The sequence below is a fragment of the Clarias gariepinus genome, chromosome 21 (assembly GCF_024256425.1).
Source record: "Clarias gariepinus isolate MV-2021 ecotype Netherlands chromosome 21, CGAR_prim_01v2, whole genome shotgun sequence".
NCBI classification, from domain to species: Eukaryota; Metazoa; Chordata; class Actinopteri; order Siluriformes; family Clariidae; genus Clarias; species Clarias gariepinus.
In genome coordinates, this window is record NC_071120.1 from 7283645 (window position 1) to 7301994 (window position 18350).

The 18350-nt window shown below is 36.2% G+C and overlaps 1 protein-coding gene across 6 annotated transcripts; it reads right to left on the reverse strand.

The window, feature by feature from the left end:
- Positions 1-1703: 1703 nt before the first annotated feature.
- Positions 1704-17424, reverse strand: LOC128509380 (zinc finger protein 3-like). Of its 6 annotated transcripts, XR_008356039.1 has the most exons (5): positions 17290-17424; positions 17063-17172; positions 14718-14856; positions 12026-13296; positions 1707-2630 (listed from the first exon to the last, which is right to left on the reverse strand). XR_008356039.1 is itself a non-coding variant. In XM_053481100.1 (2 exons), exon 2 carries the CDS (start codon positions 13260-13262, stop codon positions 12552-12554), a length of 711 nt encoding a protein of 236 aa, XP_053337075.1. In that variant the 5' UTR covers positions 13263-13296; positions 17063-17270; the 3' UTR covers positions 10659-12551. The 6 variants fall into 6 exon arrangements, 1 of the variants encoding a protein (XP_053337075.1); XR_008356037.1 differs by lacking the exons at positions 14718-14856; positions 17290-17424 and adding an exon at positions 4989-5174 and having other exon boundaries at positions 1704-2630; positions 17063-17270; XR_008356038.1 differs by lacking the exon at positions 17290-17424 and having other exon boundaries at positions 17063-17270.
- Between the last annotated feature and the right edge of the window lie 926 nt (positions 17425-18350).

The following is an 18350-nucleotide window of genomic DNA, read 5'->3' on the forward strand; positions in this document are numbered from 1 at the left end:
GAAAGCTGATTTCTCGTTGCAACATATGATAAAGTTTCTGCCATGAAAAACGGGTGAAAGATCAGATGTGCTGATGCCTACTGTTTGATCATCGTTTCAGTGTTGGCTTTTGCTTTTATTTTCTTGTTGCTTGTGTTGATGGAATGCTTATTTAGACCACAAGGTTATTTGATGTATGATGCAAAATCTCTCACATGAAACCTCTGTTCTGTTAGTGTAAATTTTGAGTGACTAATAATATATTAGTGAATTTTCTTAACTCTCTGTTCTGATTAATGAGTGTTGCAAGTGTAACCTCAATATTTAAATCATATTAAATCAGCATAGCCTTCCCTAATTAGTTGCCATACAGTAGGTTTTATCCAGCTGGGTAGCTTATCCTAAGTAGGTGAATTTTGTTCCTGCCATAGAGCCTGGGAAGTAATAATAAGGGTTCCTCTCTGTGTATGTATGGAGAACAATCAAAATATAAAATCATACACTATAAATGTTATCTCATAATCTTATATGATACTTATGATGTCACCACTTTGTTCATTATGAAATATGGATTAAGTTAATATTAAACATGCCCTGGAAAATATTTTAGTTAGTAATTTAGATAATGAAATGAAATATTTATTTCATGTGGTCTTTCTAACCCACACTCCTGATTACTAAATATACTATAGTCCTGTGGTGTCAAATACTATAATTTTTCTTTTTTTACTTCCAGTCTGTTTGTGTCTATATTTGTCTTTTGACTCTTACATTCTCTTGCAATACCACAGCACCAAAAGACATTGTAATAAGCACAGTTATTCCAATTTGTTTATTTAAAGGACTGATTCTGAATATTCTTTTAAAAGTGTGTTCCCCTGCATCTACAATTTTGTCATCCATTAGCCAAGAAAGTTTAATATAATATAAAATATAATTTTTAACAATACTGGAGATAAAAAAAGAAAAAAGAAAATAACACATATGGCATTAAGTTATTTTAAGACATGAAGGTCAGCTGTTCTGGAAGTTCTTGCACAAACAGTACTGTCAAGTGTGTTTGCAAAACCCATCAAGCTTCATAATGAAACTGTCTCTCATGAAGACCTTCCCAGGAAAGCAAGACCAAAACTTACCTCTGCTGCAAAGAAGTTCATTTACAGTCACCAGCTTCAGAAATCACTGATTAACAAACAGCACCTCAAATTAGAGCCATTATGAAGGATTTATAGAGCAGCAGATACATCTCAATATCAACTGTTCAAATGAGATTATTGCTAAGATGAATACAAAGATCATTTGTTTAGGTAGCTCAAAAAATATCAAGTTTAACATGTGATGTGCTTGTACTGTAGGAGAGAAGACCGGTCTGGCTGATGTAGAATAAAAGATTCATCCCAGTGTCCCATTTACAGCACAAACTAGAAATGGTAGATTTCACTGTAGATTTCATTCCTAACCATTAATGTGTTACAACTATAGATATGATAAATAGCAATAATTATAAATGTAAAAACAAATGTAGATGCAGAAAACATGCTATATTGTTTCCTTGTCTAATAATGAAGAAATAGAAGAATTGGTGGTTGCAAAATCACTGGAACAGCAAGGCAGATTTTTTTAATACACAGAATGTTTGCATTTGATATCAAAACATGACTAAGAGATAGGAATTTAATTTTTCATTTACTGATGTTTACATGTTGAGGTGTTAAAAAGGACATGGCCCCTTGGATGGTGAAACACCAAAAACTGTAGGTGTGCAAATATACAGATATAGGGTAGGGTTTTATTACAACATAATTTGATCACTTATTTGAGCTCATTTGTTAGTCCAATGTTTTCAAAACTTTAAAAGAAATATCAAATTGAATTAATGAATTATAATTATTAAAATTAATCTATAAAACTTTATATGCTCATATTTAAAATAAAATCTTATATGAATGAAATAGATTCTTATTACATTTTCAGCAAGTATTCATTTTGTTGTCTAATTTGAAAGTATTATTTTTCTGATCGATCATAACATAGCAACTTAAACTTTTCACACCATGTAAAACAATGACAGTTTTGTTTCAAAACCTTTAATTAAGATCCTTCATCAACAGCAGGTGTCTGCACATTAAAAGGGCAAAGTTAAAATGACACAAAAATGTAGCAAATTGATGTCACCTAGCTGAAACACTGCATTTTAGTGTTTTTAAGTTTTGAAAATATAAGTTACAACAAGAAATGCACTGAACAAGTTTACGTTAAGGCGCTATGCAACAATGCAAAGATTATTCTGCAATATATAGAATATAGCCAAACAAAATATAAACAACAACAAACATGCAGATAACTGTAGGGATTACAATGGTAAAACAGCATATGGAATATTAATTACATATGCAAATGATTTGACAGTAATTACAACTGCACAACATCAGTAAACTTAAATTTGGTGAGAGAACCAGTCAAACCACTCAAGTCCAGGAATGTACAGGTAAAAGAATTTTGCTCATGACATCTGAAGGAACAGCGAATCAAGAATCACCCTGATACTCCAGCATCAGGACAGTCACTGCTGGAAGTCCACCTGGCAACATATAGTAGATCCCCATTGTTGTGCCCACTGTGGCCTTCAGTGTGTTGATATCAGTCATGTCCTGATAAAATAAAAATAGTTCATTTAGGAGCAAGTTATTTTTTCGCTTTTTATTATGCAGCTGTGTAGGAATGTTCCACTGAAAAAAAATATCCAGCCTGATCTACTTAAAAAAATTAAGGTAACTTTTTGCATTAGATAATTATGTAGTTCAAACAAGACTATTCTTTGTATTTACTACTTACATTTCTTTATGTACAAATATTTTTTGCTAGTAAAGTCTACTTAATTTTTTTCTAGTTAAGTCTATTTAATTTCGCAAGTAAACCCTACTTAATTTAATAATTTCCCTAGTCATTCTTTTGTGTCCATGCTCTACTTAACTTTAAGAGTTTCAAATATGTATTTTTAATTGAAATTTAACTATTTTTTTTTAAGTTTCCATATTACTTGGAGTGGGGCCTACTTTGTTTTATTTTTAAAAGTCCTAGTCTCATTTTAAAGTTATATATACTCACATTATCTAGTTAGGCATTTCTTATATATTATAGTTAAAATACCAGTTGTGTAATTTTGTACTTGCAACTTCATCCAGCACAAAACTTGAAGTAAGAACCACCCTAAAAAATACTGGGTAAATATTGCTGGGTTAATTTAACCCAGCAAAATTGGTTATTTGTTTAACCCAGCAAGATGGGTTAAATATTCAACCCAAATGATAAGTCACATTTAACTATAATGCTGGGTTAATTTTACCCAGCAAAATGGGTTATTTGTTTATAGTGAATCTGTAAAAAAAAATATATATATTTATGAATAAAAAAATGTCTATTAAACAGTTAAATTACTTTGATATACTGGTCTATTACAAAAAAACTTTTGCAAACCATACATATATGCAATAAACATCATAATATTAAATGTTCTTAGAAAAAAATATTTATTTTTCAAAAGCACAAGAACAGATAATCAACAGCAACATCATTACCATACTATTACTCACAAGGGCAGAATGGAGTAATTGCACAAATAGGCTGAGGCAGCTTCTACAGAGCAGGATCTCTCTGTGACTCCAAATATCTTTTCTGCAGAACAAAACTATCCAGCCCTGGTCTCATTTTAACATACAAACACTGTCTATGACTTTTCAAGTAGGCCTCGCTATTTCATAGCAACATTACAAAAAGTCCTATACAGGAGCACACTGCTTTTGATAGTTAATGTCAAAAATATAAAATGCCTTTAAGCACACATCAACCGCCCCAAGTAGTGTGCATTGCTCCAGAGCCTGTCCCACCAGAATAACGAATGCCTAAGAGCAGCGCTGGTCATTATCTCCCAACATCAGGATGTAGGGGTACGGCCTTGACACTTCAGCCTGCTGGAGGTATTCCACCATGTTGGTCACAATCTTAGACAATCTTATTTTGTTGAATAGCAAGGATTAAACTGAATAAAACTATTAATTTAGTGTGTAATAGAATTGATACTAAATAAAAAATAACAAAGCTGTCCAATAAGATAGGGTATAGGTAACCTGAAACAAAAACATGGAGACAGCTACTACCAAAAATAAAACGGCAAAATAAGCATGGCTTTTAGGATAAAGTTTTTTTTTTTTTATGTCAGACTAGTTGATCTTGTGGTCTGCGTTGATTTTAAGCTAATTACCGAAAAAATGTCATAGCTGGGGTCATACTGGCACATTACAGTCACCCAAATATTAATACTTCCATCTAGTAGTTACCTGTTCAGCTGTGGTACTTTTTCCTGTAGTTGGCGCGTTGACTAGTTAATTTAGCCTGAGTCACAAGCAACTTTGGTTAAAGAGGGCTACCTGGTTAGCTTACATGCAATTACTGTTGATACATTTGCATACTTATCAAATGGGGAAAGGTGTAAAATATTGTTATACCTCGGGAGAAATTTGACCGCGGAGTAAATTACTAATTAGTGAAACTACTAACAGGTGTGTATATTTGTGAGACGATCAGTGTTTTGTAACACCCCAGCATTTTATTCTCTCAAGCAGTGAGATTAGTAAAGTTCTAATCTTAATGTGTTTGTAACACTAGTAACCAAACTAAATGCCTGCGTCATGCTAGCACTACAGTTAACAGTTTAGCGTTCATTCATCACTTCAGCATCTTCGTCACTCCGCAAACATTCTACAGAGAAAGATAAAAAGCTCAGACATCTTAGCCGTTTCCTTCATACACAGGTGGAGTTCTTTGGCTAACTATAGCAGCTATTGTCAGCTAAATTATCTTACCTCAGACCAGCCTGAAAGTTTAAGTGTAACCTTAACACGGTAACAGTAATAAATGTCACATATATATAATTATATAATATAATTAATAATTATATAATCATTTTTCAGTCATATGTGACTTAGGTGAGTGAACATGTGTATACAGACCTTGTATTTAACGCCATTTTCCCTTAAATGCCCGAGAAGGAATGAACCGTCATCAGCGGTATGGGAGCTCAAGAGAGACACGAAGCTCTGACTGACAGCCGCTGAATCCACCGGTGAACTTTGGGTGGGGGGGGGCCAAGCAAACTTCAACCCAGCAGCTGGGTTACACAAAAACTGCCCAACTCTCTGTAAATAACCCAGAAAAATGACCCAACAGAGGCAACCCAGCGTTTGGGTAGAAAAAACAACCCGTTAAAACTTTTTGCACACGAGGTGAACAGAATGCTTCAAAGAGTTGTTTCCGACTGCAATGAGGCTTTGGTACACTTTTAATTTGATATGATGTTTTCCATGGGGAGGCAGTTTTATTTAAACAGAGTAAAATGAACAAGATTATTGCTTGTTGTGTGTGTCCACTTAAAAAGATTGTCAGGGATTACGTAAAAAATATATGTTTAGGAAAAAATGCACATTGTCTTGTATTCTAAACAAATGCAGATTAAGTTCTAACTTAGATATATTTATGTAAACGTGCAAACTTGATTATTTATTGTTGAATACACAGATTTAATTATGCTACATTTACAACATCTGATTCATTTTTTCAGTGTAGTATAACTTACAGCCTTAATCCTGATTAACTTCGCTAAGTCTAGTTTTTACATAAAAAAATAAACAGATTAATTACCTTTTTTTTAATCTAGCACATCTTACATGGTATCTTCCTCAAGAAGGATCTTGATGATCTATTGCATGAGTATGTGGTGAGTTTGTGCCAGAGTCCTTTTATGACACATTTCATGATAGCATCTGACATCCTCAAGCAGTACAACAAAGAAAAGAACGAGTGAAATTTTCAGTAGCAGGAGGGAAAAAAGTATATACAAAATAAACCCAAAACTGTTCTAGAAGAGTTAACTTGTGAGGTCTGCATCTATAGAAACAATCTGAAACCCATATAAAATGTGTCTGCTCTCTGTTCACCAATGGAAAACTGACAGAAAAAAAAGAACCTTTTCTGTTGTTGCCTTATGTGACTGTAAAACCAATTGCCTCATTAATTTATACTTGATTTGGCCAATGCTGAGTAACAGTGAACAGATCATGATCGGATCATTTTGTTCACCTGCTGCACTGATTAGCAAGTTGTAAATTAGGTTCAGGGGCATTATTGTTTAAGACATTTTAAAACCTCAGTTTAAGTCCAAATGAAATTAATGGAATTTTCATTTAATTACTTTTTGGATTACAGTGCATCTTAAATAATGAAATGATGGAATTATCATGTGCTAGAATATGATTACATACATACATACACACACACACACACACTAATATACCCTAACCAACCACAACCTGCATAAGAGAAGATCGCCCATTAGATCTTAAATGGATACTTAAACATTTGCCCTTTTAACTCAGTAAAATATTTAATATATAGTTAAGTATTTACAAAATTTTTAGCATCATGGCGGATATGTTTTTAAGCTTCTTGCCCACTTAATCCTACATTATTTAAAACAATTATAATTTTAAATGATCAAGTGACACATTAAGGACTCAGATATGCTTATTTATTATTATGTAATTTCCATACACAATGCTAATCAAAGTTACTCATGAGTAATTTACCCTGTAAGTAAATTACATGCAAGTTACAAAAACACATCTAAAACGACCAAAACATTACCTAACACTCCTTTAAAAAAATAAAAATAACTTTTACCTTCAAGGTAAAGTTTACAATCAAGGTAAAGTTAACAGTATTTCCTGAATTCCCCAAGGGATTCTGACAACCGTTTGAATTCTTACAAATCAAGCTAAAAAAAAATATGGCTGAAATACAAAATTAGGATTTTTAGAGAAACACATTTTTTTCTCTTCTTGCTCCAGCCAAATTTATTTTTATTTTTTATCCAGGTTCACGGGAAGAGAGTCTAATAGGTTCAGTTAATTTACTTTATATACCTTCTGCAAACCGGCCTGCTGGATTTTAAACAAAGTTTGCAAGCATGTATTTTTTTTTAATTAGAGATAACTTTGTGACCCAAACATACTTTACCCAACACCCAGACATGCCTGTTTATTAACAACTAAATTATAAATATGGAAAACTTCAAGTTAACGATACCTACACATCGTGCACAGTTTAATTAATTAGGCTCCAAGTTACCTTAGTGTAATTAGCTGGCAACAAGTAGACATACCTAATTTAAGCTAACAGCTAACACTCAGTTTCCAGAAATCCATTAGAAGTCTGCTAAAGCCATTTACAAGGTACTTACACTGAAAAAAAATTTTTACAGTGTAAAAATGTAATTTTCATTTAAAGAATTGATGTAATCATTAAAAATAATGTGCATATTTCATTTTTAAAAATGGTTTTCTGTGTTTCTTATAATATATTGAGAACATTTCACTAATAAAATTAAGGAAACAAGTGCAATTTTTAGGCTTAATTTGAGGGACCATTTAGTCAAAAATTTTGAGGAAAAAAGGCTTCATATGTATCTTAAGAGCGGGGCGGCGCAATCCAGTGTCTTCTTGTGCCAGTCCCAAGTCTGGATAAATGCAGAGGGTTGTGTTAGGAAAGGCATCCGACGTAAAACATTTGCCAAATCAATGATGCGAATCACAAATATAATTCCCATACCGGATCGGTCGTAACCCGGGTTAACAACGACCGCCACTGGTGTTGTTGACCTACAGGGTGCTGGTGGAAATTGGGCTACTGTTGGTCAAAGAAGTAGAGGAGGAAGGCGTGTTCGAAAGCAGAGAGAGAAGAGAAAAGGCAAGCATTTAGGAGTGATAGTAGGGACTTTGAATGTTGGGACCATGACAGGGAATGGAAGAGAGTTGGTTGATATGATGCAGAGAAGGAAGGTGGATATACTGTGTGTCCAGGAGACCAGGTGGAAAGGTAGCAAGGCCAGAAGCTTAGGATCAGGGTTCAAATTGTTTTACCATGGTGTGGATAGTAAAAGAAATGGAGTAGGAGTTATTCTGAAAGAGGAGTTTGTAAGGAATGTTCTAGAGGTGAAGAGAGTATCAGATAGGGTGATGAGTCTGAAGCTGGAAATTGAAGGGATAATGTTCAATGTCGTTAGTGGTTATGCCCCACAGGTAGGATGTGAGTTAAAAGAAAAGGAGAAATTCTGGAGTGAGTTAAATGAAGTGACGCAGAGCTTTCCTAGAGGTGAGAGAGTGGTGATTGGTGCAGGCTTCAATGGACATGTTGGGGAAGGGAACAGACGTGATGAAAATGTGATGGGCAGGTTTGGTCTTCAGGACAGAAATGTAGAAGGGCAGATGGTGGTGGACTTTGCAAAGAGGATGGACATGGCAGTAGTAAATACTTTCTTCCAGAAGAGGCAGGAACATAGGGTGACATAAGAGTGGAGGCAGAAGCACTCAGGTCGACTACATCTTGTGTTGACGTTGTAATCTGAAAGAGATCAGTGACTGCAAAGTGTTGATAGGGGAGAGTGTAGCCAGACAAGACAGAATGGTGGTGTGTAAAATAACCCTAGCGGTGCAGCAGGTTAGAGTGATTAAAAATAGAGATGGAAATGTACTGACAGATGCCAGGAGGGTGATGGGAAGATGGAAGGAGTACTTTAAGGAATTGATGAATGAGGAAAACAAAAGAGAACGAAGAGTAGAAGAGGTGACTGTTGTGGAACAGGAAGTAGCAAATATTAGTAGAAGTGAGGTGAGAAGGGCGTTGAAGAGGATGAAGAGTGGAAAGTGTCAGGTGTGTTGTGCGATAAAAGAATATCAGCGAGAATGAAAGGAAAGGTGTACATGACAGTGGTGAGACCAGCAATGCTCTATGGCTTAGAGACAGTGGCGCTGAAGAAGACAGGAGTTCTCTTTGGGAGTGACAAGGATGAATAGGATCAAGAATGAGTTCATCAGAGGGACAACCCACATTAGATGTTTTGGAGATAAAGTCAGAGAGGCCAGATTGAGGTGGTTTGGACATGTTCAGAGAAGAGATTGTGAATATATTGGTAGAAGAATGCTGAGGTTGGAAGAGGAGATTTATGGATGCAGTGAGAGGACATAAGGTTAGTTGGTGTGAGAGAAGAGGATGCAGAGGATAGGGTTAGATGGAGGCAAATGATTCGCTGTGGCGACCCCTGAAAGGGAACAGCCGAAAGACGAAGAAGATTTATTTTAAGAGAATTGGCCCAATTATCCGGGTTTGATTGAGTCACCTTCATTTGAATCTCAACAACAGCAGTGATCAGACGCCATTTTGAAGGAACAGACGAACAGTGTGAAATGTTAAGTAGTAAGTTAAGCCCCTTACTAATTTTTATATTTTATTTTAATTTCTAAAATAAGCTCCTTTCTTGCACTAGTGTCAGCAGTATAAATGAAATAAATTAAACATTGTGAACATTTCTGAAAACATCCTGTCCGCCATTAGCACACTTGGGTTTGTTGTAGTCTCTCCACAGTTTACTGAAACAAGTTTTGGTGAGTTAGTGTTTTACAATTTTACAAAGATATGAACCTAGAAATGGTTTACTGTACAAGTTCTCTCAGGTTTTAGTACAGAATGTGACTATTCCCACAAGAAAAGATGTTAGCATATAATGCTTAACAGTTGATTTCAATGGCATAGAAATCAGTTACAAACTGCTTTACAAATTGTTTACAGATCTTAAAACTGCTGTAAATGTTATATACACTATTTTACACATTGTTTAATATTTTGATACCAGTTAAAATAATCGCATGTTTAACACCAAAATGCATTATGTATTCATTTCATTATAAAAAAAAAATTATGAAGTAATTTTCCTTAATACATATGAGTACCTTTTGTTTCATCTGCTTAAACTAAAAAAGATTATTCCATTAATAATGTTAAAATCCTCATGTGTCTGGCTAAAGAATTTAGGATGTTTTACATGATTTTTTTTTTCAAGTAGATTCTGCTAGGGAATAAAATCAAGCCGTAAATACTTAATCAAGGCTTAAAAACTGCTTAAAAATAATATGTGCAATTTTGTTACCATATTTTATTAGGTAGATAGCACATAAGATTTTTTACAGTGTAGTGCTCCCACATTAATTGTGGCTCTACAGCCAATCAGGGGTGTCTGAGCGAAAGGAGCAGATAGCGCTGTGCTCCGAGTGTATTACGCCGCACCCAACAGTGAATGAGCGAGCAGTTTGAAAAGATACGGTTGGCTGGCGTCACATGGTTCGGAAGAAACAGCCCTCCGGACTGAGTGGTAATAGTAGCCTTAAATGTGGGAGCCCCCTAGTGACGGGGAGGAATTGGACACGACTAAATTAGGGAGAAAATCCGAGAAAAATCAAAAAAAAAAAAAACCTGAGGTAAAATGCTTTGTTAAGAAAGCACCTTGGCCTGTGAGAAGATGACAGAGATGGGTTTGAGGCACATGTCTGTCAGGACTGAGGTCGGAGATTTTAGTGTCGTAGACAAAACTGGTTATTTAACACTATTTAACATTACTGGAAAAAGGTTAAGTAATTATCAATACTTGGATGAATAGTGCAGAACCATTAACTTTGTTGAGGAAACGTCAGGAAAATCATGAATGGTGTACTGTCCTCCCTTCACGCCCTTTTTTCCCCCTTTATGAAATCTGACAGCAAGCTAAACTCCATCGACTACGAAGTTGAAAGATGTTCAAAGTTTTAAGTCCAGCATTTATTAAATCTTGAATCAATTATACAATGAAAGAGTATAAAGATCAGAGTGAAACTAAAGGAAAACAAATACAGTGGAACCTTGGATTATGAGCACAATTTGTTCCAGAAGCGGGCTCGTATTTCAAAACACTCGTAAATTAAATTTTCCCATAAGAAATAATGACAACTCAAATTATTTGTTTCACAGCCCAAAAAAAGAAATACATAAAAATGATTAATACAAAATATAAACTAAAAACAAAACAAACTAACCTGCACTTTACCTTTAAAAAAAACTGACAGATAAGTATTTCCATTCGTGCACGCAGGCGCTGTGTGTGTGAAGCTAAAGTAAGAGAACAGGAGGAATCAGCCCCTCCCTTCTTGGGAGTGTGTGTGTAAAGGCGAGAGGAGGTGTGTGTGTGAAGGGGCACGGTGTCAAATTACAGGCGCGCGCACACATACCGGCATGCTGACCCAGGGAGAGAAAGGAACGGGATCTTTACCCTCTCTAATGAGCCTTTTTTTTGCTTTACATGCGCGCTTTACATACATGCATACAAACACAAAATAAAAGATGTTGTACGTGCACACATGTGGTCAGTGTTATAGTAAACAGTACACAGGTGCACGGATGTTGGTTATACCAGTGAGAGATGCGCACTAAAACCGAGAAGGGGAGAAACCAAGACTTTTTTTTTTTTTTATCGTTGCACGTTTTGCAGACCACTCGCAGACCATGTTACCCGCAATCCGAAGTTTCACTGTATAATCTCTAATTGATAATATGACTGAAACATGTTTAAATAAACTCAAATTATGATTAATAATTCAGGTTACAAGACTGCTGTTAATTTTACAGACTTTTTCTATGAAACATTTGCAATTAAAAGGATTAAGATACCATTAAGTTTATAAATGACAACATTCTATTAACTTCACCCATTAATACCAAACTTATACATCACTCAAAGGTAAACTTACAGCTATTGCCCTTTAATTTCTTCAAAAACAAGAACTGATGAGGATTACCCCAAGAAAAGCATTCAATCTTAACCATATACATCAGCCATATGCTCAGCTACTCACTTCCAGGTTTTATAAATCAGCAGTTCCTTAAAGAGACCACTAGATGGCAGTTAGGCAAAAGATTAACCCAAACAATGGCAAACAAAACAGAAAAAGAGTGCAACACTGCCTCCAGAGGCTTATATAGGGGACAATCTCATCATCTCGACACATTTTTCTCACACATACACACTTTCACAGATTTTCTTTTCATTTATGTGACGCTGCTTTGAGACAATGACCATTGTTAAAAGCGCTATATAAATAAAATTGAATTTACATGATTCCTCACTTACCCTGATGCACCAATCACTCTGAAACGATCAATCTGGAATGATCAGGCCACATGACCTTTTTCCATTGCTCCAATGTCAAATCTTTATGATCCCCAGCAAATTCAAGTCTTCCTGATGGATCTCGCTATCAAGTGGTTTTCTTATGGACACACAGCTGTTTAGTCCCAATCCTGTGAGTTGTCATCACATTCTGTGTATTGAAATGCTTTCTTTCCTTCCACTATTAAACATACCTTTTTTTTGTTATTTTTTTTGCCATGTAACTTTTGTATAAAGTGTTTATGTTGTCTCAATTCATGATTTTTTTTCCGATATTTCTTCCAAAAAGTTGATGGTTCTGCACTATTCTTCCAAGTATTTATATTTCTTTTTGGTTTCTTAATCCTTTTCCAGTAATTTCAAATCTCTCCAGTTGTTTTCTTAGCTTGATGCAGCCCAATAAATTGACCCTTCTGATGAAATGTTGACAGGCAGTATATTTAGGAGTGACTGCAGTGCATACAACATGTCCCATATTGTGGTTGTGTTATGGATTCTCTCCTGTGTGAAAGCACTGGTGTCTTCTAAATTGACCTACATGTCTAAAACTCCTCCCACACTGTGTGCAATAATACGGCTTCTCTCCCGTGTGAATGCGCTGGTGTGCTTGGAGAGAACTAGCTGCAGTAAAGCTCTTCCCACACTCCGAGCACTGAAACGGCTTCTCTCCAGTGTGAATGCGCTGGTGTTTTTGCAGGTGACCTGCCTGTGTAAAACTGTGCCCACACTGTGAGCAGTAATACGGCTTCTCTCCTGTGTGAATGCGCTGGTGTATTTGGAGACGCCTAGCTGCAGCAAAATTCTTTCCACACTGTGAGCACTGATATGGCTTCTCTCCCGTGTGAATACGCTGGTGTATTTGCAGGTGACCAGCCTGTGTAAAACTCTTCCCACACTGTGAGCAGTAATACGGCTTCTCTCCTGTGTGAATGCGCTGGTGTATTTGGAGACACCTAGCTGCAGTAAAACTCTTCCCACACTGTGAGCAGTGATACGGCTTCTCTCTTGTGTGAATGCGCTGATGTCTTTTTAAATGACTTGGGTAACTAAATCTCTTTTCACAATCTGAGCACTGGTAATTTTGGTTCTTCATTTCTTCATATGTCTTACGATGACCAGATAATGTTTTCTTAGTACTTCCTTCAAAGGCCATATCTTGAAGTGTTTTTGGAGGTAAATCCAAGTGCAGTGAACACATCAGGGTCAAGAGAAGACTTGGGAAAATGTGTTATCTGGGGAGGGAAAAAAAGGATTATTTTCACAAGGGCAGTACCTAAGAATATTAAGTTTTTTATTTTAAGAAACTTTTTTAAAATTAATTATTCATTAACAAGGTCCGGAATTCTGGGTCACAAATCTGTTTCTTAGGCTGACTGTCTATGCTGTTATGTGAAAGTGGTTAGACTGAATTTGGCTCTGTTCAGATTAGTGTGGAGACACTAGAGACCAGGAGGCAATGGGATCTCTTTCAAGCAAAAGTTACTCTTTATTGAGAATTCGCCATACGTCGCTGTAGTCATCCAAGTCTGACTAAAAACTCAGCTCTGGACAGATTATAAGTTTACTTTTCAAGGGGGAGGAGACAAAGAGCTGGAGACAATCTTAACAAAGCATAGTGTAGTAGAGGAATCAGCATGGTAACGTAAGCTCCCCTGCCCTGATCTTATCAGCATTGCCTTTCAAATGCAAATGTGCTAATCTAATCAGTAGGGCTGGCCGATTCTTTAGATTTTTTCAATTAATTCGAATTTACGTTTTAAAACGATAAAATTTTTTCCTTAAATCGAGGTATCGCGATTCTTTATTAAAATATTAGATACATTGTAATTGCACCAATGGCAGAATAATCCAGAAGCAATATTGTCTGACCACATCATGGCGTGCCTAATTAACTGCTCACATGTGAGAGTAGAGCACTCTATAAAGGAACGTTATAGGCTACAGAAATATCAGAGATGGACGGCGGCTCTTCACGTCAGGATGACCTTGTGCCAAAGAAAGGTGGTAACGTTTCCTCTGTGGTTTGGAAATGGTTCAGATTTGAAAAGTCAGACGTTGAACAAACTTTTGTCAAATGTTAAATACAGTGAAGCCTCGGACTGCGAGTAACGTGGTTTGCGAGTGTTCCCCAAAACAAGCAAAGATTTTTAATTAATTTTGACTTGGAAAACGAGCAAGTCTTGGTTTACGAGTACCAAGTATCATGTATCACGCATGCGCTTCTCGTTTTGACGCCGAGCGTCACGGTATCACAATAACATATTTTCTCGCTCTTGCGCAGTGGAATTGGGGGTAATCGTCTCTCCTGCTGGGTCTTAGTGCGCATCTCTTACTGGTATAATCACATATAGTATAACACTCTGGGGGGCTGGACCCCCAAGAAGAAAATCTAATAAAAATCAAATTTTGACTTAACATTTGAGAAACCGATCTAAAAATATCGAAATGCATGCATTTTTTTCCTGTTTACACGGACATAGAACATATCCGATATGTGTCACATATGAGCAAAAAATCGGAATTGGGTCACATTTACCTGACAGTGTAAACGTAGCCATAGATATGATATTAACTTGGTAAATCCTCCCTGCTGCTATCTTCCTGTCTCCTCTTGCATCTGCTCTTAAAGATGTGCGAACACTCCCATGCTCACCTTCCCATACTCTCTTTATGTCTCTCTCTCTCCCTCTGTCTCTGTCCCCCTCTCCTCCCAACTTGAGCCAACATCTTGTGATCTGTCGCTGGATGGACACCTCTCCACCTTCCTCTCCTTTGACTCTTCAGGATCTCACCTGGACATTTACAATGGTTCATGTTCTTTGCAGTAACATATGTCGATGGCACAGGCGTTTGGTCTAAAACCCCATCTTTTGCTGCTAATAAAATTAGACTCAAACTTGAAACTTGATGCTCAGATCAGTGCAGTTGTTAAAACAAGCTTTTTTCAACTGAGACAACTGGCCAAAGCCAAACCATTCTTTTCTCTGCTTCATTTCGAGATTTTACTTCATGCTTTTATTACGAATCGTTTAGATTATTGCAATGCACTTTATTATGAGCTCAGCCAGGGGTCACTTGCACGATTGCAGCTTGTACAGAATGCTGTTGCACGGCTTTTAACTGGTACTAAAAAAACTAAAAGCACATTACTCCAATTTTCAAGTCATTGCACTGGCTCCTGATTCGTTTGTGTTGATTTTAAAATTCTCTTATTTGTTTTTAAATGCCTACATGGCCTCGCCCTCAGTATGTGTGAGACATGCTCCAGCCCTATTGCCCTGCTCCCCCCTGAGACTATTCCTTTTTCTGTTGCGGGTCCTAAACTATGGAATGATCTGCCGTTGCATCTTAGATTGAATCTTTTATGGTTTTTAAGTCATCACTTAAATCTTTTTACTCTTGCTTTCAACTCAGTTTGATTTGTTGACTGATATTCCTGTGTTTTTTTTTAAACTGATACTTATTTTATTTGTGATGTAACCTATTCTTGTTAGGCTGTGTACAGCACTTTGGCTGACCTTGTCGTTTTTTTAAAGTGCTTTATAAATAAAGTTGGATTGGATTGGAATAAACGGAGACCTTTCTGACAGACAACGTGTCTGTGTGTTTGATGGAGTCTCTCTTGGCGCCAGAAAAGCTTACCGAAGCACAGCGAACAGACCGAACAACTTGCTTCTTCTACTATGCAACTTTAAAAACGTTACAGAGATCATCCTGATTATTCTTCAAAAACTCTATTTATAAGTACAATGACAAATCTCAAACTGTTTCATTATTTTATAGAATTTGTATTTTAACAAAGATTTAAAAATGCAGCCTACACCTCACAAACAAAATATATTTCATCATTTTTTTTTTATTATTATATTAATGTAAACAGTAATAAATGAAACAAAGTCAGGATTTGGTATGTTGTACCTTTTTACTCCTCAGGTAAAATTTGCACAGTTTTAAAATGAAATTAGCATTTACTGAGTGTCCTGAAGTTCTTCTAAGGACTCTGACTTTCACAGTCTTCTTTTTGTTTTCTCCATTACAAACATGAAAGGTTTGCAACAAGCTTTCAGCTCATTATTGGTAAAGAATTCAGTTTGCCAAAAATTGTTACAGGTTTGCCAGTGTTTTCTACTAGCGACACATTTCCAAAAACCTTCTGGCAATAATGAAAAGTCAGCTACTCCCAGTAAACATGCTCACCACTGGTTTGCACAAGTTTGCCAGTAGCAGCAAAATCCCAGCCATCTGGTAAGTTTGATGTTAAAGGGAAACACTGGCCTAAAGTTTGCATTCAACGACCAAAACTCACACCAACAAGGCAAAACTAACACATAATTTTATTATTATTGCATCCAAGTTGTGTTCTTATACTGGTTGTTATGCCCGAGTTTGTGAATCAATGTTTCATGTTTTGGAAAAACTCTTAAATGAAATGCAAGTTTGTGTTGTCTATAAAAATGTTATACTTAGCTAGTTATTTTTTGTTAATTTATGTTAGGTCTCTCTGTCCTATCTCTGCTAGCCAGCTAACTAGGCCTCCTGGTTAGCTAGTTTAGTGTCTCTGTTAATTTATATCGTAAATTTATGTTGCATGTAGCACCTTGGTCTTGGAGGAACGTTGTTTCGTTTCACTGTGTACTAACTGTATATGGTTGTAATGACAATAAAGCCCACTTGAACTTGAAGTTACAGAACTAGCTTGTAGTTTCGCAGACATGTTAGAATAATTTTGGGAGATGTAAATTTGCATTTGTAAATAGGACCTTGCCTCAAATTTCCCACAGCTGTTTGTCAAAAGCTTAATTTGTAAAGATGTTGCATGAAAAATCCCTTTCATTTTGTTTATTGTCTGCAAAGTGGCATCTTACATAATAAACTGCTGTCCTTACTCACATACACACCTTTTATCTAACATTTTACGCTGTGCTGGAAAAAATAATGTTTGGAAATTTTAAATGAATGTGTACTAAACTATTAACTATTAACTTCAGCTGAACTTACCTCAGACACAAAAAGCTTGGCGTTTTAATTCATCTCATCAAACAGTCTCTGTAAAAATCCGTCAGTAACATCTCAGTGTGGAGGCGATTATCAACATCACGCAGCAAAACCTGAGGAAAAATATATAACGCTGACGTTAATTATTAATGCTGAGGTAAAATATCAAAGCAAAATGTCGAAGCGAATGAACAGCGTGAGTCAGCAGATAACGCAGGAAAAATACAAACCGTCCACAAAGTCCTCTTATTTTTCTTCTTTGATTTAACCGGCGGGTCGCAAACCGATGTGTTCAGGTACATACCGCCACCTACTGTCCGGGAGTGTATAACAGTAGGGGTTAGGTATTTGTACGTTCCCATAACTTTTCCTTAACGATCTCTTAACCTCTCCTCCAGTGGCGGCCGGTCAATAGGAGCGCTGGGGCGCCGCCCCCTTAAAGTCAGGCAGAGAAGAATGTACTTTACCATGTAATTATTTAACATGCTAATTATTTCTTTTAATAATATAATAGTCATTTAGTCACAATATTCCGCTGTATTTCTTAATATAATATATTTACAATAAAGAAATCTAAACTGTATTACGTTCATTTGTGTTCGTGTACGCGGGGCGCCGGTCAAACGAGTGTCTATGTAGGCAGGTAAATCATCCTTGGGGCGGAGCATTGTGCGCCCTGAACCCGCCCACTTTTGTTTTTAGCGAATCAATATTGTTTTTAAATATTTGGGCTCATGTGATTGGACCATTCTCAACAAGTCTTATTAACGGTCAGCAGATAGTCAGTTAATGTATTGAATAGTAATTGATGTGGAAGCAGCTAAATATGAGAGAAAATTCTGTAATTTCTTATTGCTAAAATACCCCTTCGCAAGTCGATCGGATTAAGAAAAAAAAAGTTAAAGAGCTTGGACCAGATCAACCTGATCTTCTAATTAAGCAGCAGTCAAGTGATCTTACCCTTGGTGCTTTTCCAGCGCTTCCTATGGCTATTTACAGGCGATTATTGAAAGTTTAATTATAGCAGCATAATTCAATAGAAAAACAAAACAACAACAAAAAACACGAAAACATTTAACAGATAACAATTACAAAAGTGTAATTAAAATAAAGTGTATTTTTCAACGTCTTCGTATATGTTCTACAGAACTTCTCGCGACGTTTTTGTAGAATGGCGCCCCCTGCTGCTGCTGCTGTTTGTCCTGATACGAAAATCTGTGGGGTGAAAAAAACCCTTAAAAATTCAGAAAAATGCCAAAATAATGCGAAAATAACAGATGAACATATTATA

Coding starts and splice junctions, on each gene's coding strand:
- LOC128509380 (XM_053481100.1), bottom strand. CDS start 13,262: ATGTGTTCACTGCACTTGGATTTACCTCCAAAAACACTTCAAGATATG.